This window comes from Parambassis ranga, chromosome 8 (genome assembly GCF_900634625.1).
Source record: "Parambassis ranga chromosome 8, fParRan2.1, whole genome shotgun sequence".
Classification (NCBI taxonomy): domain Eukaryota; kingdom Metazoa; phylum Chordata; class Actinopteri; family Ambassidae; genus Parambassis; species Parambassis ranga.
Window position 1 is genome coordinate 4,260,751 of NC_041029.1, and position 16,911 is coordinate 4,277,661.

Sequence of the window (16,911 nt, forward strand, 5' to 3'; positions counted from 1 at the left end):
GGCTGCTGCCATAGCAACCCTAAACATGGAGACCTATTGAGAGGATTACCTTTAACTCCCTGTGGTGTTGGCCAGCCTCTGCTGCTGTGTTGTACTGTGTAGCTGTCTTTTTGTAGGGATAAGTTTAAAGGTGATGTACAATCCCCAAATAATAAAAAAAAAAGAATGTGTTGTCAAAATCAATCCTGAACCTTGAACTCTTTGCACAGCGGGAGCTGCATTTGGTGTCTGTGGCAACGCTCCCACCTCCACACACTGACAACAACAGACAACGTTTGCACACTAAAACACAGTGTTTTCTTTCATCAGCCATCAACATTTCATCAAAGACAGACACAAAGTTAATGTGACTTGTGTGCATAAACACTACGTTTATATATAACCACAGAAGAGCACTAGCTGCTCCCATGCCTCTGCAAGATTAGTAGATTTTCTGTTAGAGTAAGTACTTTAACGTCCATCCTGGACAGTGCTGGGAGCTGCCTCAGCAACAGCCCGTGGTTTCAGTCCTGCTCAGACAGACAGAGGAAGTCATTTGTCCCTCCGCCCTCCCTGTGAGCGGGACTTGAACTGATTGACCATTTTTTTAGGCTTTTGGGCACAACATCTGTTTTTGCATATTGTAATAATAATAATAATGTCACTGGACTCTTTACAACATGTTGTATTAGCCTACATATTTTTACATTTTGAATAGGTTTATAAATACATACTTACTTTTTTATACATTATATTTATACTTTTTTATGTTGTGTTGTCTGTTTAACTGCTGATACTGGATCTCTTAATAACAATAGTTGTAATTATGTTTATGTGGTAATATGTGCTTCTATAAATATATATTAAAATGACTTTTTATAGGTATTACTACATCACATGAATGGAGGGACACAAACAAAGTCCATTCCGCCAATAGAAACACACTACTGCCCGCTAGACCAATCAAAATAGACGACAGGAAGAGCATGGTTTGACTGTCAGCCAATCATGAGAGGCGGAGCTGTGACGTAGCCCCGTCAGCTGTTCTTGTTTTGCTTCATTTTTTTTGCTCTTCTCTTCCTTCGGGCTCCGGATAACCGACCTCGGAAATAACCGCACTGAAGCCGAATTCGAGCTCCTTTCTCTCGGAGAAAAGCTCCGACTCGAACCCGACACACACCCGCGTCAGCAGCTCCACATTTTTCTGCCAAATTGGAGCCGTCTTCCGCCGAGATCGAGAGAAGAGGTGCAGCCGATCCCAGGCCTCCAATCCAGGTCGGAGGGAGGGAAGGAGGTCGCTGGGAATCGGGATGGACACTACAGAGGGTGCGGGTGGGTCCGGCGGAACGGACGGACCGGAGCTCCGGTTTAGCTGCGCCTCCTTCAACCAAGACTCCACGTAAGCAAGCGAGGGCATAACAGAGACCCGATTCCTTTATTCCTCCCTGAAAAGAGACGAGTGCACTTCAAACAGGTGTATGGAAAAAATGTGCCTTCAGCTGATTCTCAACAACATCTAGTCATGCAGTTAAAGGGCCAATCCACTAATTTAACACTAAAAACAGATGTTACTTACTCCTGTTTGCTGTCGTTGGATTGAACAGGAGTGGAAAATATTATCCCTGTGTCACCCATCCTCAGCTTTTCTAAAAGCCTAAAGCCTCAAGCTGGATGAGCACCCACATAGTACCCACATAGTGTACACTGAGGAGGCTCACTTGAAGGGGGGAGGGGGGGGGTACTACAAACTGCAATGGCCCATGTTGAATAACAGCCCTTCTCTCCACTGATAAGTATTCAATTAACACAACTACAGTAGTAACAGTTAATAACATATTTATAATAATAATAATAATACCAGCTTGTTATTATGTTTATTGTGTCCAGTTTCAGACTGCTTTATGTCTCCATATGCTTGACAGAGTGAAGAGTTAAACTCTCACCTCCAGTTTTTGCTGACCAATACACCACTATATGGTTGGAGGCTGCAATGCAATGTAATGTTGGTGAAGAGGTGCATTATGGGAAATGAGGCTGTGTCAGGATGTTGACACATGCAACGGGATGCAAATTTAGCACGCCTGAGACAAGAACAGCCTCATTCAAAGCCTTAATGTTGCTAAGCTCATAATATTTTTGCTCTTCATGGTCCCACGGATTCGAGCTGCTATAGCCAGGTACTGACGGTGTGCATATGTGTACACTCAAATCACCTTACTGAGGGCGTCACACACACACACACCTCACGGCTCATTAACATGTGGGGTAATCAAGATATTGTGAAAGAAGGCCCTGTGTGTATTGAAATATGTTTTATCTGTCTGTATGTGCTAACCTGCCCTCACTGTCAGTATTGTCACCTCTAACTCGTTTGAATGCAGACTCATGACATGTATGCATTGACTTCATCATTTAGTTGCTTGTTCCCTCTGTTTAATTTCACTTGGCTGCTCCTAAAATGACTGGTGGGGGATAAAAGACAGAGCTGCACAGTCAGGATTGAAAATATGTGCCATTTTCTGTGCAGGTTTTCTCCTGTTAAACAGGACGAGACATGCACGGAGAGTGGAAGCAGGTGTCCATTAAGAAAAAATGAAGCAATGCAGGTTAATCACTATGTGTGTGTAAAATACAGTGTTACCTACCTTTGCCAGGAAAAGGATTTCTTCAGGTGTTTTTTGTTTGTTTGCTTGTTGTTTTTTGTTGTCTCAAAATTACTTCCCACAAAACGTAATCCCAAAAAAAACCTACATTTCCCATAATGCAGTTTTATACACATTCATCTTACTGTACACCCACTTCAATTCAAATCACTTCATTTGTCCTCAGGGGCATAAAAAGTAGCTTAAAAATAACACAATTACAATCAACACACACAAATAGACACATAATCACCATGGGGACGCCAATGGGAAACTATGCAGACTGCCCCTTCCCTTCATTTCTCTTTCTTTCTCTTTTTTGTTCAGGGACAGATTTCAGATTTCACCACTTGGTGGCGCCCTAAAGAAAGCCACTGCATAGGAGAAGGCTGTGTTATGATGTGGAAGTACTTTCATCCCAGCTCACTGTGTGTGTGTGTGTGCAGGTCACTGGCTGTTGGAACAAGGACCGGCTACAAGCTGTTTTCTCTGACCATGGTGGAAAAACTGGACTGCATCCATGAGAGTGGTCAGTATGGAGCTCAACTGAACGTCCATCTACACAGTCCAATTAGCGGTGGTGCTGATAACACTGAGCCTTTCGTTGTAATGCGTCCCGTTTGTTAGCAGGAATCCCATGTGAATCATTCATTGTTGATTATGTGACAAAGTTTTAACATCTTTTTAACATCTTTTTGTGCGTAAACTGAGCTGATGCATTAGCTCGTATGTCTCGGCTGGCAAGTCAGGCCACATCATGTCTCCTCAGGTTCATCTGGTTTTTGGGAAAGACTGCCAAACAAGGGCCACGTTTTTCTGTCTTTTGTTCACAGTCTGGATGACCATGTTATTAAGACTAATCCATGAAACACACTTCATCATCTTCATACTCTTTATGAACTGGAGAAGTTACAGACCTTTGTGGTGCCTGTGAGGCTTTGTAGAAGTTGGTATTAAAATGTCATCCCTGTCCCTGTGCTGTTCCCCAGCGGAGACTCCAGATGTGTACATCGTGGAGCGCCTGTTCTCCAGCAGTCTAGTAGTGGTGGTGAGCGCCGCCATGCCCCAGCGCATGAACATCTACCACTTCAAGAAGGGGACGGAGATCTGCAACTACAGCTACCCGAGCAACATCCTCGCTGTCAAGCTGAACAGACAGGTGAGGGGGTACAGTTTTTATTTTTTTAACGCATCAACCCGTAGGAGCGTCATCTGGGCACGTTGTACTTCCTGTGTCTCAGACAGCTGACATGCTTACACAGCATAAATAAATCAGCCCCACCTCTCTGACCTGCTGCCCCTCCCTCTGACAGAGCTCACAGTCTTACAGGCAAAAACATTTCAAACCACATTCCCAACCCAAGGAAATGTTTCCATTCGATTGGCTTTGATACTTCACCGCAGACTGGGAGCTTTTTAACAACTTCCTGCGACTGAGGCTGTAATGATCGTGCCTTACTTTCATAGATTTTCTGTTCTGGAGGTTAAACAGTTCAGCTGTGCACCATCCTAAAAACAAAATCTCGTAAAGAGAGAAAAGCCACACTGCGACCACAGGCTTTAGACGTTTTGCGCTTTCTTTGGGCTGGAGGATTTGACGGTGAAGATTCTCTAGACAAATGCATTCATAGATTATTAACTATACAAATAATTACAGCACCGTTGAGTCACTCTTCTTCAATGATCTGTCCATTGTGATAGAAGCATGATAATGGCAATTAACAAAGGGCTGTCATAAAGGTCATAGGACAGTAGGACTCCTGCTCCTTGTCAGGACCTGTGCGCTTCCTGTTGTGACACCACCATCAGGTTAGATTGCTCATGGTAACATGATCTTTAACATGAACAACTGTGAGAGCAACAAGCGAAACTGCAGCGTTTCTAGGGGTTTGATTGTTGACATGTTGTTGTGCGTACATGTATGTCACTGATGTGAGTGTAATGACCGTTGCAGAGACTGGTAGTGTGCCTTGAAGAGTCCATTTATATTCACAACATCAAAGACATGAAGCTGCTGAAGACTCTGCTCAACACTCCGTCCAACCCGTCAGGTAAGACGTGACACACACACACACACACACACACACACAGACACACACACTCTGTGGAGCAGTAACAGCTGGGCTGGATGATGAAACAGCATCTGACAGGATCATTCCAGTTTAGTACATCCTGTTGGCACCGCCTCACTTTCCCATTGGTAATAATAAGAAAAACAACATTTTGACTGAGTCAGAAGATCAGATATGAAAATATTTGTGAAGGTCAAGACCGGATGTGTCAGAACGTATTCAGCTCGATCTGACTGACTCCTTCTCTTCTGCAGGTCTCTGTGCTCTCTCTATCAATCATTCCAACTCTTACCTGGCTTATCCCGGGAGTGCCACCATTGGGGAGATCATAGTGTACGATGCCAACACTTTGGTGAGAAACCCTGAACCCCTTCACATGCCATGCTTCATTATACCATTGTAACGAGAGGATTTCACTGGCCTCACCTCTCACCTGATACTCAACTGTCGGCTCGAGGGACCACAGTGATACTCTTTTCTGTTCATTTTGAGGTCATCATGTTCTCGCTCTCAGCGCTCTGATACGTGTTTGTCTGACACTGATAACACACTAAAATATTTTTCATGTGACCTGAAGCCTTTTGTACAGGGTCCAATGGGGGGGCTGCTGACTAAAGTCTCAGGGTATGAGAGAGTGAGAGTGATCTAGGCTGAAAGTAGCTCCTAGTCCTCAGAGTCACTGAGCAGCTGTGATGTTGTAAGCCAGGATACATGCCAGAAAATATTCATCTTTCATAACAGTGCTGGAATGTTCTTCTATTGTTCCTCCAGGAACAGGTTTAACTACTTCTGGTTTCTTTTTAACTGGATCAGCGTCAGCAGACCTCTTCATGTGAATTTAGGCACACGTCACCTCTCCTCACTCAGTGATGCTTCAAACAACACCTGAACGGATTTTCTGTCATCTCTAGAACTTCGTCTTCTGAGCACATTCTCAATCAGCTTCACTAATGTCAGATTCATTCACAAACTGACTTCAAACCTCTACTCCGCACCTTCAACTAGCACCTCCATACCTCAACACGACCCCGTTCATCCTCTAGGGGGTTTAGAGCATTTGGCTGCTCTGCCCCATGACTCTAGAACTTTCTACCCCAGGACCTCCAGACGATTGACTCCATATCCAGTCTCAAGACTCACCTTTCCAACAGATTTTGCCAAATTGCTGATGTAAGGCCTCCACAATAACAATAGCACTGCTTGTGTCCTTTCCAGAACACAGTGACGATGATCCCAGCTCACGACAGTCCTCTGGCAGCTCTTACCTTCAACGCCTCGGCCACCAAACTTGCCAGCGCCTCAGAGAGGGTAAGAAAGACTCAACTGTTCACCGATGCCACTGCTTCAGGAAATTGAGAGATATGAAATATACTAATATGTCTAGACTGAGATCAACCTATCTGTCTGTCCCTACAGGGCACTGTCATCCGAGTCTTCTCAGTTCCTGAGGGTGTGCGTCTGTACGAATTCCGCCGTGGCATGAAGAGGTCAGAGTTCTTACACATCGTGTCATTTCTGAGAGACTATGAATATAAGCCTTACCAAAAAAATAAGGTCATTTTTGTCAAAGCACGTGTGCATGGAAAGCCTAAGGCAGGGAGAGGGAGGAGCAGCTTACACATGCTACAGTTACTGTTTTTTGTTCGGTTTGTTTATAGTGTGTGTCTGTTTGTGTGTGTCTGTCTGCAGGTATGTCAGTATAAGCTCTTTATCATACAGCCCTGATGGTCAGTTCCTCTGCGCTTCCAGCAACACAGAAACCGTCCATATCTTTAAACTGGAACAACCGGATCCAAGGTACACACATATGTAAACACATACATACACTCAAGGAGACTGACAGTCTGAATGTATGTAGGATAACGCTGTTTTTAAAGGAAGCTTCTAATCCTGTGAACAGTGGAGAGGATGAGGCTGCCACCTGGACGGCTTATGTGGGGAAGATGTTCTCAGCAGCCAGCAGCTACCTCCCTGCTCACGTGTCTGGCATGATGAGCCAAGACCGGGCCTTTGCCACAGTCCACCTCTCGTCTGGCCAGAGGAACGTCTGCACCCTGGCTGTGTGAGTTTCTCACTTAAGGGGCTGTGATTTTTTTGCATGACACTCGAGGCGGTTGTTGACCTCATTGACCTAAATAAAAAAAACTCAATTTCAGGATCCAGAAACTTCCACGGCTGCTGGTGGCCACAGCCGGCGGCCAGCTCTTCATCTATAATGTAGATCCACTAGATGGAGGTGAATGCGTGCTGGCTCACAAACACAGGTGAGGCTGCAGCAGCAGGGCTGAGGGATGAGGGAGGAAAGTCACTGATGAGCAACTGCAAGATCGCGATTAACTCAAAGCAAGCTGTAGGCTAAGGCTGATCCACTGCCTTCCCTTTTATGCCGCTGCTTCCTCTATTAGGCTGTTTGGTGCTGATGATATCGAGGGTGAAGGAACAGAGCCAGAGGGGCCAGCAGACACAGGGCCAGCACAGTCCTGTCCATCCTACGCTGAAACTGCTGCCTTACCAGCCTCTGGACCCGTCACTGCCACACTCACTGGTTTGTAGTCTGAAGGGCTTGACATCGGTCTCAGCTTATACTGCCACTGAGGAATAAGTATTATCCTGCGTGTCTGCTGTGTAAACTGACTTATGACACTCACAATGGTGTTACACTTCAGAACGTTTTATGCTTCCTACATTTAAAATCCTTAAAAGCTTCTTGGATGATTTGTCCGTTTCCTCTGTGTGTTTCCTTACAGGCTACTCTGAAGATGGTGGAGCAAAGAAGGGCGAGGTCATCCCAGAACACGAGTTCGCCGCAGGGCCCGTGTGTCTGGACGACGAAAACGAGTTTCCACCTGTGAGCATCCAGAAGTGCTAAATGTCAGCTGTAACGACAATTGTAAAAATGTTAAATGACAAACTATCGTGCTAACTTTTTCAGAGGTGCATCACTTTAACATTCCTGCTCAGAGTCATGTCAGATAAAGATAAGACTGAAGCAGTACAAGGTGAAACGGGCACAAGCGTGCTTTGCCATTTACTACTCCGTTTTTAAAAAGCTTAGTCACATGTTTATCTTTCTCTTTAGTATATTAGAACTACACAGCTTCTGTGCTTAAGGCTCCAACAATTACAAAAACCTCAATGTCTGAGGTCAGGAATTATTCTTCCTTATTATTTTCCCACCTAGCAACCATGTCACTGCCATTTGGAACCTCCCACTCAGGTCCTCAGGTGGAACTATATGAGTACTGGTGACATAAGCAGATTGGTTTACATTTGTGCCTTGCAGTCAAGGAAAATTCCGGTATTATTCAGCAATGATTCCCTCTGAATTCTCTCACGCTAACCTGACCTCCATTTTAGAGGTGTAGCAAATGAAGTCGTGCCTTCCCGCTCTTTGTAAATCTTGCTTAAGTCATTTTAGTGTTTTTGTCTCAAAGGAAAAAATGTACCGGAATTTTCCTTTATCTATGACAGTCTGGAACCTTCTCACACATCCTGTAGAACTAAAACAAAATAAAACCACACTAACAGGTCTGCTCATGTGTTTTGGTAGATAAATTGGTGCCGCGACGGGACTGGAGGTGGCCAGGGGAGGCGCTCGTGAGTGGGTAGAAGGCGCCAGCAGGATGAGATGAACAGCAAAAAAAAATACAAAATAAAAAAAATCAGGGTGCCAAGTTATTTTTAAATAACTAACTTCAATTAACATTCAAGTTACAGTGGGGAAAGGACACGGGTGTCCTGTAGTGATGTCAAAAAGGAAGATTTTATGTTGTCATGATGATTGTGTTAAAGGTACACTTCTGATTCGATCATAGCACCAACAGTAGCTGTAGTTTCAGGACATCGGCTGTGAACTGACAGGAAGTGAAGAGAAACTCAGATGCTGTTGGCTGTTTTAAAAATCAGGGAGTTTGTTTAATGAGGAGTGTTTTCTGGAGGAAAAAAAAAATGAAATATGAGGTGCATGCTGGAGCGAAATATAACCACAGTCTTCATAACAATTATTACTTGACAAATATTTTATTAAGTTGTATTATTGTAGCAATGTTTTTTTATTATTATTAATATCTCTTTTGGAAATGTTTTGTTCGGTATGTTATTATATGCATCGACATGTATTCAGTGTTTCTGTGTGTGGCTCCTGGAGACATTTCAGAAGGTGGATACTGTACATGTACTGTATGTTTGTTTGTGCCTGATATCATTTGTACAACAGCAAAAGTATTTTGCTAAATACACAAAAGACCAAAACAAGTGAGAGAAACAAAGAAATAAACACACAAGAGTGAAGTAAGAGTCAACCTATGCAAAGCAAAGAGTTTCTGTGCTTGATTTTGTGAGTCAATGATGGAGCTGTGTGCAGTGCTGCTCTGTACAGCATGAATGGGACAGACAACTTCATGTGTGTGTGTGTGTGTGTGTGTGTGTGTAAAATGATGCAGCTGTTGGGCTGAAGCCTGATAAAGACATCCTGGATATCTTGACTGTGCGCTGAGATCACAGTCTCTTTATCCTTCGTCAGTACAACCACTCTAAAGTCCACCAGCCCAGCGCTTTTATGGTGTACATGTCCTACTGTCTGCTTTCCTGCTGCCTGGGTGGGGGGGGGGTCAGGGGGTGAAAATTACACAACTTCTGCAATCAGACACCTACATCATGGTGGACTTTATACCTTTGTTACGTGATTCTGCTTATCATCACCGCCACTGCTGGGGCTATCTTAAATAGAAAGGCTCAGATGCAGAGGTGCACTGAGCATCACAGTGACCCAGTGACGAACACCTTCCACTTGACAAGACTAAAGAGAGACGCTTTGTTGTGTTATTTCATCCTATATGGCGTCTATCTCTGTTCTTAGCCTTAGCATGGCAGTGGAAATGATCTATCAAGACGTCTTTTGAAACCAGCCTTATGTGAGCTGGGTTTCGCAACCCCTGGCTGCTTCACATGGTATTTAATGTTACATATTGACTTGTTGCTCACCCCAGCACCCATATGTATGTATGAGGTTATTTATTATCTTTCATTTGTAAAGTTTCATTTGACCAATCACACTTTACTTGGCACAGGGCTTTTTATATGATCCCCTGGATGTCCATACTATTCAAAAAGAACACATTTCCTTCTAAATAAGTGTATTAAATCATCCTCTAGGGACAGAAATGGGTTTTGAGGTGGTGTTTAGGGTGTCCTATCAGACTTTAGCACACACCTCTGCAACACCTCTGGAAAGTATTTCAGATCAGGGCAACTTCCTTTGTCAGTTGAAGGATCAGTCCCAGCTGAGAGGTGAGCCATTTCCACATTACATACAACTGAACACTAGGTAAATCTGAATATATGTCAACAAACTGACAATACTTAAAAATAAAGGATTAGCCGGTAGCCTGTATTTTATTTTGAAAAGGTGTCAGCCTCACCTTTTAGGTCAAGTTTATGTTAGAAACTGTTAAATGTTTAACAAGTGATGCCGTGATTCCAGAGTATTTTTCATGCAGTGGGGCTGAGTGGAGTTTTATAACATTTCATCTAATTAATTTTTTTTTAAACTAGCTTAATAATCTAATAATATTAATGCTGCTGCCAGAAATTAGATGAGATTACCTGTTTTTGTTTTTAAAGCTTATTCAACAGCAGTCATATCCATTTAATAGAGAAACACGGTGTGTATTTGTATCAAGTGTTCTATATATACATTTCAGGTAGGGCAGGGCGGATCTGGATGCAGAACCTCGGCCGGCATAATCCTGTTCACGCCAGCCGTCCCTGCGCTAGAACAGCGTGTAGCTGCCTTCACGTCCTACGATAAAAATGCGAGAAAACTTGTTGCTTAACGCTTAAAGATGACTGTAGCATCAAACCTTTGCGCAAACACGAGCTCTAGCTTTAAAGGTTTCCTTTAACTCTACAGAAGCATTACATATTGTTAAACATCAAAGGAAGCGGCTTGAAACCATCAGAGGGTATGTTAAGGGAGTGGTCGGTTTCCATCGACCCGTAAACGCAGCAGGGGCTGCAGTAGAAGAAGCACGCGGCCCAGTGTTTACTGCTGATACTGCGCGTTCACGGTAACTTGCGCGCCCCCGTTTGAATACCGGCTTGAGCCGGTGAAGAGCTGCCGCAGCAGGCAGGAAATGATTCACGGCACAACTTCAGCTCCAAGCGAAGTCGATTTAAATAATATATATATATTTTTAAATATTTGAATTGTCACTTTAAAGCTTTACGTGTGTTTCCTACATTCCTCTTGGTTTACAAATAGCTTTAGCAATAATCGCTGCTTTAAATGAAAATGAAGGCGACGTAGAGAAGCCGGCTCTGCTCCATCTGAAGGCTGCTCCTCGTCCCTCCGTCGCCCGCTCCGTCGGTGAGTAGAGCTCCAGCCGTGGGGTGCTGCTCACTGCGGGGCGTTTCTAACATCTGCCGCCGCTCCATGTTCTCTCACACCTGTTTGAGATCAATGTGCTTTTTATTCTTTCGCCGTCTTTGTGTGTTTGTTTATATCATGTCACAAACACATGAATGAGCTACTTGATAGACCCGCAAGACTAAATCGCTTTAAGTAAATATGCACGTTAGTTTATTCCTTTTTTTATAACACGTGTTGATGTAAAGCAGCAGTAGGTGCTGAGCCTCCTGCTTTAGTGGGCGACACCATCCCGGCTCCACAGCCCGTACACAGGGCAAGCGATAAGTAGGAATAATGTTATAAGTCTTATTTTGAAAAACTGCATTTTACCAAAATAAAAGCATCTTCAGACACTCCAGCTGTGCAGGAAGTGGTCTCACTGTGGAAAAAGTTACTCTGAGTTTAAGTTTAAGCACTTAAATAAACTGCAAATAAAAATACTGCTGCTGTTTATTATATAAGCCACATTTTTCTGGTGAAATTGGTTTAGGTCACCTTATTAACTTAAATGCTTTGACTAATTGTTGATTAAACACTTAGTTGAGTAATTGCTTTGATTGATTACTTTATAATTGAATATATAAAATGATAATTTAAAGGGAAGGGTTGGAAGTTGTGCTTCAAGCTCGTCTTGTTTTATAATTCATTATGTCAAGCGCGGAAATATTAGTGAAGGCTGCGTTCAGGGACCGTGCTGCTGTTGTTTTTGGAACTGAGCCATTCATCCCATGTTATTAATTGCCTCATTACGTTAAACAAAAAATGCCTGGTGTGAAGAAGAACAATTCCTGCATGCGCGCACTTAGCTGGACACTTTGCCTCTCCACGCTTTCTTTGACTGTTGAACTCAAAGTAAGCATGAATTATTCACCCCATGCTCGGCTGTTACATCATCACTCACTTCTAACAACACAGCACCTGAGAGACTGAGAGGACAGGCAGCGCGCCGCATTCCAGCCCGAGCAAGTGCAGCCACTTTGATTGTGAAACTATTAGTGTGTTGAAGTGTGACTGAACAAATGTTTGCATAAAACATCCAAAATCTGATTTCAACTGATGCTATTGTGTAAATAAATGTTACAGAAGGGCGGCGCTGCTGTCAGCCAGGAGTGAAAGGGGCAGAAAATAACACTAAACGGTTCTGTCCTTGGATGCACATTTTTAAAGATGTGTCCAAACTTGCAGCCTGGGTAACCACAGGGTGGTGACATATCTTGTCTGACCTGTGGCCCTGGCTGGGAGTCTCTGTGGAGTCTCTGTAGTCTTTCTGCTGTCTCCAGCAGCCACGTCCTCGGTGGGGAAAGGCCGTCTCTCAGCCGCACTGAATCATCCTGAAGTCATTTCTGCCGACGTCTACAAAAGCACAGACAGTTTCAGGATCGCCTGTTATGCCTAAAGCAGAACTGTCTACACTGCTGTGCTGCTACTTTGACCACACCTTCACTTACACGGTTTACTGCCTCATCAAAGGGGACACATGTTTCCTCTTTTCATGCTCACTGCTCAGTCAGCCATCCTTCGTGTCTGGAACAAAGGTGGAAACACAAATGAAGGCTTATGAGTGCCCTCAGATTTGCCATGTGTAAACATCAAGATGTTTGTTTTGTTTTCCTGCCCAAACAAATGACAAAATGACAAAATCCATCATGACTCCTTTTTTGTTGTCTCCCTCCAGGTGGCCTGCTGTAGCCATGAGGGTGCCAACTTTACAGCGTTGTTTGGGTCCAAATGTCTACCCAGAGGTGCCTGATGGCGGCTGGGGCTGGGCTGTGGCTGCAGCCTTTTTCGTGGTGGAAGTCTGCTCCTATGGGACCCTCAAAAGCCTGGGCGTCTTCCTCCAGGATCTGATGACAGAGTTTGGGGAGACCAACAGCCGCGTGTCGTGGGTTATTTCCATCTGCGTCTTCATCTTTACCTTCACGGGTCAGTTCCACCTTCCTGCGCTCTCGGTTGTTGCGTTCTTAAGAACGGACAAATGAAACAAATTCGTCTGTCCTTTCAGCACCCCTGTCCACGATGATGAGCAACCGCTTCGGCTATCGCCCTGTGGTCATGGTGGGAGGCTTCCTCATTAGCCTGGGAACCATCACCTCCGCCTTCACAAACTCCATCAATGAGATGTACATCACCACTGGCATTGTCTCAGGTACGATGAAGTAACAGTGCCACACCCATCACACACTGCATCTCTCTCTCTGTCTCTCATATGTTTCTATTGTTGTCATATCTGTGTGTGTTTGTGCCATTCACAGAGTGTCTGACTTGCTCCTCCACATTTCTTGTTTAACAGCCTGTAATAAATGAACAAAAGGGACTTCTAGCAGTGTCAACTACAGAATCTGTTTCTTCCAGAACTGTCCAATGGCTGAGAGGTGAACAGCCTCTTCTAAAACTATGCAGTGAGGCCTGCTCCACTATCTAACCTCTCTAGGAATGACTGAAGGACAGAACAGAGCAAAGTCTGGAGCAGCCAAACTTTCCCTTCCTCCCAAAAAACACTAAAACAAAACGAAAAAAATTCCTTTTCAGATCAAGGTTGACAGAACAGGAAGTGACTGAGGAGGAGGGAAGAAATTGATGAGAGTAACAGATTGGAAGATGAACAAATTGGTGAAATGTATCCGCACATGAACTTGTTTTTTCTTGGACATTACGCACTGCTAGCTCTCCCACCGTGATTTTGGTAATCACTGCCCGTGAAACGGACCACAGCTAACTTGGCAACCCCTTCTCCTCTCTCCCCCTGTCTCTTTTTTTGTCTTTACATGCCTTTTGTCTTTCAGCAGCAGCTGTAGCAAACCTGACTCACCTGAAGCATCGTGCCGCCTCTGACACAGGAGCGACCTGACACCTTGAATCTTTGACCCACTACATGCCATGCAGTGCTCCTCTACCATGCGGGCCAGCGGCTGTCATGCCCCCTTTTCTTTTCTCCTCCTTGTTTACAGGTCTCGGCTATTGCCTTTCCTTCCTTCCCACTGTCACCATCCTGGCCCAGTACTTTTCCAGACGGCGAGCCCTAGTCACCTCCATTGCGTCCTCTGGGGAATCCTTCGCCATTTTTGCATTTGCGCCAGGTAAGTGTGCAGTCACTGGGAGGCAGTGCCTCTGTACCACAGCTATGGTCAGAGTTAGCTGTCCATCCTGTCCTTGTGAACACTTTGACACAACACTACAAACGGACTACAAACATGGCCAAATATTGGCTTCAGGGATGAACTGATTGGTAAAATCCCTGTAAACAATGGTGCCTTGCGTCAGCCTAGAGCTCCTAAACATAGATAGATAGAATAACCTGTGTCGTCCTCTCTCTACAGCCCTCACTGCACTGAAGGAACACATTGGTTGGCGCTATTGTCTCATCATCCTTGGCATTGTTCAGGCATCTGTCATCGGCTGTGGGGTCCTCCTTCGTCCAATCGTTATCGAGCCAGAGCCAATGAAGAAAGAGGATGAATCAGACAAAGAGTCGCTCTCCCTGAAGCAGATGCAGGCCGTTTACGAGCTGGAGAACGAACAAACCAGAACCTCTATGAGTTCAGCAGTCTCCCGGGGCTCGGAGGACTCGGGTGTCACCTCCCTCTCTGCCTCAAACATAGACCTGAGGACTGCAGGACCAGAAGGCAAGGCACTGATGGAGTGCGAGGTGGAAGACAAAGATGACCAAGAGAAATCTCTGTCCACGCCTTCCACCATAGCAGTCAGTGAGCACAATGAGGAACTGGCTGAGGTAGAGGTGGGTCCTCGTAAGCCCTCCAGCCCCAAACTCTTGGACTTCTCTGTACTTAAAGATGGTGCCTTTATTTGGTACTCTCTTTTTGGCCTGTTCGCCACACTGGGCTTCTTTGCCCCACAGCTCTACATCATTGAACTGAGCAAGAGCCTGGGTGTGGAAGCCGGCATGGCCTCCTACATGCTGTCTGTCATGGCCGTGGCTGAAATCTTTGGCCGCTTGTCCATCGGGGTGGTGTTGAACAAAGTCCGCTGTAGGAAGACCCTGGTGCTGCTGGCATGTGTGGTTCTGATGTGCTTGGTCCTGGTGGCCTTCACTATCGTGTGGGAGTTCTGGGGTTTGGTGGTCTGCTGTGCCCTCTATGGCTACTTCATGGGCACCGTGGGCTCCACACACATCCCTCTGCTGGCTGAGGAAGATGTGGTGGGCATCAAGAAGATGTCCTCATGTGTGGGAGTGTACGTCTTCATCCAGAGCTTCGCTGGACTGGCTGGACCACCACTTGGAGGTACAAGATCTGTGGTCTGTCTGTCTGGTTTAACATCTGTCTATTGGTCCAAACGTCTGTTTTCTCTTCATTTCTTTCCAGGTGCATTGGTGGATTGCACAGCGAACTATGGAGCTGCTTTCTACTCCTGTGCAGTGGGCATGGGGCTCAGTGCCATCTGCCTGGCCATGGTTGGCCCTGCAAAGTCTGGAATGTGTAGAAGTACAAAAGCAGAAGTCAACAGCGTGCAAGAAAAGGAGAAAGCATCTCAGGACAGCGACCAGACAGACTTTTTGGAGGTGGACTTGGCCCCGGAGGACAGTCCACTCAAGACTCAAGGTGGAGAATCAGGACCACACCCCTGCTAATTGAACCTGACCAAAGCCTGACAACCACATCAACACACGTCAGTGATACAGAAAACTGAAATCTAGATGCAATGCGAGAAGCTGCAGTGTCACCAACACCAGCTGCTGCTGCTGGATCCAGATCTCAGGTGTCACTCATTCATGCTAAGTACATGGTGTCACAGCCTAGCTATTATTTAAAGTGTGTATTATAGAGCCAAAGACATGCCGTCATGTCCAGTCTAACGGAGGGCTGCAAGCAATCTCTCTTTCAACATCTCACCTTTAAAAGTGAGTTACTGTCCAAATCAGCATCCACTGTAATACTCACTTTATAAGAACTTGAAGCCTTCGTGAAGGCAGAGTGTCCGCATAGTGTCGTTTTTTTGCGTTTTAGCATTTAGATTTGCTAGATCAAGATGTGTTTTTTAACTCCACTATTTCCTGATGTCCTCACTGTTGTCCTTTTGTGGAAACCAAATACACATGTACATGACGTATCAACCCCGAGACAATGAAAATAGAAGAAGCTTGTTCTTCATGTCTGTTTCTCCCAATTTGTACACTATAAAATCATGGAAAATCAAAATATAGGCACAGAGGTGAATTGGTGGTTACTCATGCCTTTTTCTCACCCCAGTTTAAAGGGGTTAGATATATAAAAGTCCATCCCTGTATTGTCAGGAAGGGGAAAATGTTTTTTGAACCCACCAAACATGTTAGTGTTATAGAGTTGGGGCGGCCTTCCGTTGAACAGCAGCCCCAGACAGTATGAAAGTCTACTTGTGGGAGCAGATTGGTGGGATGTAAACGCAGCAGCTGACCTTCTGATTGTTCCAGTATTGTTGTCATATAAATCAAATGTGTCCTATTGTGGCAGCGCAGGGGAAAAAACACTATATGGACACAACAACAATAAATACAGACACAAGTCAAAGTGTAGATGGACGCGCATTTAACTATGTAAACGTAGGTGTGACAGATCGGACTTCCTACTGTAACCTCAGACCGTCTCCACACCTCCAAGACTTGAAGTGTAGTTCACAAACTTTTCCTTAATCACTGAAACACTTTTTTATTTAAACTCTTTAAAATTATTCAGTTCATTTTTAAGGATTTTTTTTAAAGCGAGTTCCAGGCAGGCTCCTGCCTGTTAAGTGCTGTACTGTATTTGTTATCTGCTTTTTAATAAAATGACCAAACTGATGGTGTTTCTGTTATAAATGTGTATTTTTTCAGAAT

The 16,911-nt window shown here is 44.7% G+C and overlaps 2 protein-coding genes and 1 long non-coding RNA gene across 6 annotated transcripts; 2 read left to right on the forward strand and 1 right to left on the reverse strand.

The window, feature by feature from the left end:
• Nucleotides 1-649: 649 nt before the first annotated feature.
• Nucleotides 650-1,689, reverse strand: LOC114440269 (uncharacterized). Its single transcript, XR_003671113.1, has 2 exons — nucleotides 1,556-1,689; nucleotides 650-1,424 (listed from the first exon to the last, which is right to left on the reverse strand). It is a non-coding gene; the product is annotated as an uncharacterized LOC114440269 (long non-coding RNA).
• wipi1 (WD repeat domain, phosphoinositide interacting 1) lies at nucleotides 1,017-9,004 on the forward strand. The gene is made up of 13 exons (XM_028412613.1): nucleotides 1,017-1,378; nucleotides 3,068-3,150; nucleotides 3,611-3,780; nucleotides 4,576-4,672; nucleotides 4,948-5,045; nucleotides 5,909-6,001; nucleotides 6,110-6,180; nucleotides 6,383-6,490; nucleotides 6,594-6,755; nucleotides 6,850-6,957; nucleotides 7,099-7,238; nucleotides 7,441-7,541; nucleotides 8,244-9,004. Exons 1-13 carry the CDS (start codon nucleotides 1,290-1,292, stop codon nucleotides 8,292-8,294), a joined length of 1,371 nt encoding a protein of 456 aa, XP_028268414.1. The 5' UTR covers nucleotides 1,017-1,289; the 3' UTR covers nucleotides 8,295-9,004.
• Nucleotides 9,005-9,930: 926 nt separating this feature from the next.
• slc16a6b (solute carrier family 16 member 6b) lies at nucleotides 9,931-16,880 on the forward strand. Of its 4 annotated transcripts, none has more exons than XM_028412076.1 (6): nucleotides 9,931-9,982; nucleotides 12,778-13,025; nucleotides 13,105-13,248; nucleotides 14,051-14,179; nucleotides 14,420-15,343; nucleotides 15,425-16,880. In XM_028412076.1, exons 2-6 carry the CDS (start codon nucleotides 12,794-12,796, stop codon nucleotides 15,688-15,690), a joined length of 1,695 nt encoding a protein of 564 aa, XP_028267877.1. In that variant the 5' UTR covers nucleotides 9,931-9,982; nucleotides 12,778-12,793; the 3' UTR covers nucleotides 15,691-16,880. The 4 variants fall into 4 exon arrangements, with proteins under 4 accessions (XP_028267877.1, XP_028267876.1, XP_028267879.1 ...); XM_028412075.1 differs by lacking the exon at nucleotides 9,931-9,982 and adding an exon at nucleotides 10,742-11,060; XM_028412078.1 differs by lacking the exons at nucleotides 9,931-9,982; nucleotides 12,778-13,025 and having other exon boundaries at nucleotides 13,112-13,248; nucleotides 13,889-14,179.
• Nucleotides 16,881-16,911: the final 31 nt, after the last annotated feature.